At 43.6% G+C, this 4,402-nt stretch overlaps 1 protein-coding gene across 1 annotated transcript; it reads left to right on the top strand.

The window, feature by feature from the left end:
• Nucleotides 1-2,620: 2,620 nt before the first annotated feature.
• Nucleotides 2,621-3,850, top strand: LOC118219428. The gene is made up of 2 exons (XM_035402572.1): nucleotides 2,621-3,038; nucleotides 3,129-3,850. Exons 1-2 carry the CDS (start codon nucleotides 2,630-2,632, stop codon nucleotides 3,821-3,823), a joined length of 1,104 nt encoding a protein of 367 aa, XP_035258463.1. The 5' UTR covers nucleotides 2,621-2,629; the 3' UTR covers nucleotides 3,824-3,850.
• The last annotated feature ends 552 nt before the right edge of the window (nucleotides 3,851-4,402 follow it).

Genomic DNA, 4,402 nt, shown 5'->3' with positions numbered 1-4,402 from the left:
TACAAACAATTACTATGTATGTACGTTCTGCAACTACCCATTAAAATATTACATTTAAAAACATGATTCAGTACTAGTACTGAACATGAAAAAAACATAGCAGTGCAATAGATTTCACGTGTTACTTAACCCCCCACTTTAACAGCTGGCACTTTATAGCGACTGTTATATATACCGTTCGATAAGGAATATAAGCTCGCTCATGGTCACTCCATTTACTTCGCACTATACTCCGTGATCATGTCAACTTTCACCTACATGCCCATTCTGCTAAAAACATATTGTTTCAACTCCGAAATTTAATAATTTCACCCTAATTTCTCTCACACTGTTGTTATTTTCTCATATGCAAAACCTGCTGGGACATATGCGTCTGCTCCTATTCTCCACTATCATGTTTTCCGGTTCTAGTTTAGCAAAACAGCGAAGAGGATTCCTACCTGCAGATAAGCCTATCAAAATGCCTTATAAACCTTACAAACACTAAAAGTGCATCTCCACGAAATAACAGACAACGGAGCAGGACAGAAGGCTACACAAGTTGCGACCTAGAGAGTTATAATTCTACGGGCTTGCTGATTCTTTTGTCAGTTGGATGGACGTGAGTACATACACTGGCCATATTTCACATGCATCTCTGATACGTTTTACACTTATACGCCACCGCACCCTTTGTCACAGCCACTGTTTTACATAGATAGCAAACCGAAACTGCTAAACAGTACACGCTCATCAGACTGTACAAATTCACACAAGGATAGCCATAATCCACAAACGTTTCTTACAGGGTCACTTCGCATTTCTCACTCTCATAATAAAACTCTTTGCAAAAAGAAATGATATCTCATAAAAAACACGTTTACAACAAAAATGCCAAGTTACTCAGAAGTATTGACATCAAAATGACGCCAAGTTATGGAATGGAATGGAATGTGATGGTGAAGGGCTACTGGATCTCAAGGAGCTTGACAGTGATGAACTGCCTTCTGGGGACTGGAGTAGGGGGGTAGCACAACTTATGGCATCGGGCAATGAAAACAAAAATCTATCATTATGAATATTGACTAAAATTATGCCATAATTAATTAGATAAAACAATAAGCTTTTTAATACACTCTTTAATTTGGTAGTGAAGTAGTAAATATACAGTACCTGCTCATTTCCATGCATTTAAAAGTTTTCTGCACTGAATTGGTCGAATAACCTCTGCAATTTCCTGTTCTCTTATGTACTGCAAGTCATCTTTGCTTTCCACTCCCTGGTGTAAGATCGTTTCTTCTGGCACACTTGGCAGGACAGAAATGACTGCGTCCTTGATGCTCTCACTTATATCAGACATTCTGAAGGAAAGGAGTGGCGAAGGGCTATTAGAGACAGACCAAACATGTTGTACACAGGCAAAGGGTAATAGTCAAGCAGGCTTGCATGTTCGAGGCAGAAATAATTTGAAATGGGGTTCTCTGAGCCCATCTTTAGGCAGTAAATCCCCTGATCAAAAAGGAAATCAGACTGGCATTTCTCTGTGACAAAGTAAACACAACTGTTGCAAACAAGAATCAGTTCTATCTTGCCAAAGACTAGTCCCTCATCATTCTTCTCAAAGACAACACACGTGGCTTTTTTTGTAGCTTGTGCCTTTAACGGTGACATTGTGTACAGCCACAGAGCTACGTAGCTGGAGGCCTAAATAATCAACAGATCACAAATTCTTGAAGTTGTGTAATTTGCGAGCACACTGTTTAAAAAGTGTGTTTACTCTCAAACCTAAGGGTCCAAGAGCGAATAAGAGGCCCAAAGCAAAGTATCAGTTCAGCATAGTCACGTATATGATGACTGTAACCCACCTAAAGGGTCACTTAGCAGTAGGTAAATATTTTCAGGTTAAAGCTAGGTTCGTAAGGAGAGGTTATGAATGAAGAGATGGACACAATGAACAACCGGAGCCAGAAAGTAAGTGCAAAATGGTTAGAACTGTATTAAAGAAAACGTAATGACAATATGTAAAGCTTATCACATTCAAACACATTCATTTGTCTTCATATCAATGTCCTGAGTGTTGTAACTGTATTCACTGTCCATTCAGTTCTGAATGTCTTCTGTTCAGTCTGGTTCAGTTCAATTGGTCAAGTTCAATTTAGTTAGTTTCAAGTCAGTATTGTTGGTTGGGTGTACCCTTTTTACAAAAAATAAAGTATCAAATAAAATTGTGTAATTTCTCAATCACAATCCTACCACACCAGAGTGGGGTTGGGAGAAACAAGGGGTATCAGGGGGTTCTTCCTCAATGGATGAAGATGAATCAAGTTGATCAAGCTGGTCGGCTCGCCATCTCCCTCGTCAGGGAGAGAATCCTAGGTTCACAGGTTTCTTCTCAGGTATCCAAAAAACCCAGCCTGTATGACAACAGGCTATTATAACAACTGAATACTTTTCTCAATCTTAGTTTTTTTCTTTAAGGCATCATTGTAACCTCAAAAGTGTAAAAGTGTTACTAATAAACCAAATAGTACACTTTATAAATGTTCAACTGTACAGTTTCATTTTATCAAATATTCTATCACTCTTTAACCATTAATCATGAATTATGAGCAAGGTATTTTCCATATAGTCGATCAAGATGGCGCCGCGGATGGCTGCCTCGGTGTGTTGGTGCGCATTGTTTTGCCTTGTTTTGTTTGTAAATTCAGTGTTTTGCGATAGCATCCGGAACTCTTTCACCAGGGAAGAGCTCATGAATATCAGGGTAACAACTCCTGTGGATTTATTTCCGAACATTCTCATCACATCTGCGGAATTACTGGTCACTTTTGTCAAAGGTACGCTCACCCTTGTTCACGCAGTGAAACGCCGGAGGAGAGGGAAACGTGCCGGTGCGCTCGTGCGTCTCCGCAGACGCGGTCTACGCACTCCGTTACCGGGAATATTTCTATCTAACGTGCGATCGCTGTGCAATAAACTGGACGAACTCCAGCTACTGGTGGATAAAAACAGAGACTTTTCAACATCTTCCGTTTTGTGCTTCACGGAAACTTGGCTGTGTGGATCGATACCGGACTCTGCGCTGCAGCTGGCAGGCTTTCAGCTATTCAGAGCGGATCGCGACACAGAGCGCTCCGGCAAAATGAAAGGTGGAGGTATTTGTTTTTATACAAACAGTGGCTGGTGTAAAGATGTTACAGTGATTATGCAGCACTGTTCTCCTGTTCTGGAAACTTTTTTCATCAACTGCAAACCCTTCTACTCCCCCCGCGAGTTCGCTTCATTCATTCTGGTCGGTGTTTACATTCCACCGCAAGCCCTCGTGCAGGAGGCACAGCGTACGCTCGCCGACCAGATACTGTGTGTGGAGCGGACAAACCCGGACTCTTTCGTTATCGTCCTCGGCGACTTTAACAAAGGGAATCTCAGCCACGAACTGCCTAAATACCACCAGTTGATTAAATGCCCGACCAGAGAGGAGAACACTTTAGATCACTGCTACAGTACAATCAACCGTGCCTATCACGCCGTCCCCCGCGCTGCACTGGGACACTCTGACCACATCATAGTCCACCTGATTCCTGCATACAGGCAGAAATTAAAACTCTGCAAACCTGTTGTGAGGACATCTAAGAAGTGGACCAGTGAAGCTATGGAGGATCTTCGCACGTGCTTGGACTGCACTGACTGGGATGTTTTCAGGACTGCTACCATCAGTCTGGATGAGTACACAGAGGCTGTGACATCATACATCAGCTTCTGTGAGGACAGCTGTGTACCATCACGCACCAGGGTTATCTACAACAACGACAATCCATGTTTACAGCTAAACTCAGACAGCTAAGGCTGGCAAAGGAGGAAGCATTTAGGAGTGGGGACAAGGACCGGTTTAAAGAGTCTAAATACAGGTTTAGCAAGGCGGTGAGAGATGCTAAACGACTGTACTCTGAGAAACTCCAACAGCAGTTCTCAGAAACAACTCGGCCTCTGTCTGGAAGGGCCTCAGACAGATCACCAACTACAAACCGAAAGCCCCCCACTCCACTAATGACTTGCGCCTGGCCAACGACCTGAATGAGTTTTACTGCCGATTTGAAAGACAATGGGACAGTCCTGACACCATCCCCCGTGAACCCATTCACCAGCTCCAGACCACCAGCTCCTCCTCCCCCATCTCAGCAGGAGCCCGGGCCTCTCTACAATCACCCACCTCAGAGGCCCCCTCCCCCTCCCCTATCACAATGACGACTCTCTCCCTCCTGGAGAGGGACGTTAACAGACTATTCAAGAGACAGAACCCCCGCAAAGCAGCTGGACCAGACTCTGTCTCTCCCTCCACCCTGAAGCACTGTGCCGATCAGCTGTCTCCGGTGTTCACAGACATTTTTAACACCTCACTGGAGACATGCCACGTACCAGCCTG

This window comes from Anguilla anguilla, unplaced genomic scaffold, assembly GCF_013347855.1.
Source record: "Anguilla anguilla isolate fAngAng1 unplaced genomic scaffold, fAngAng1.pri scaffold_174_arrow_ctg1, whole genome shotgun sequence".
Taxonomy (NCBI): Eukaryota; Metazoa; Chordata; class Actinopteri; order Anguilliformes; family Anguillidae; genus Anguilla; species Anguilla anguilla.
The sequence above is the reverse complement of the archived record's forward strand: the minus strand, read 5'-3'. Positions and strand labels throughout refer to the sequence as shown.

Excerpts from the sequence above, each read along its gene's own strand:
- LOC118219428 (XM_035402572.1), top strand. The coding sequence starts at position 2,630 with ATGGCTGCCTCGGTGTGTTGGTGCGCATTGTTTTGCCTTGTTTTGTTT. Across the intron at positions 3,039-3,128 it reads CTTCACGGAAACTTGGCTGT|GTGGAGGTATTTGTTTTTAT; the intron begins GTGGATCGATAC and ends GCAAAATGAAAG.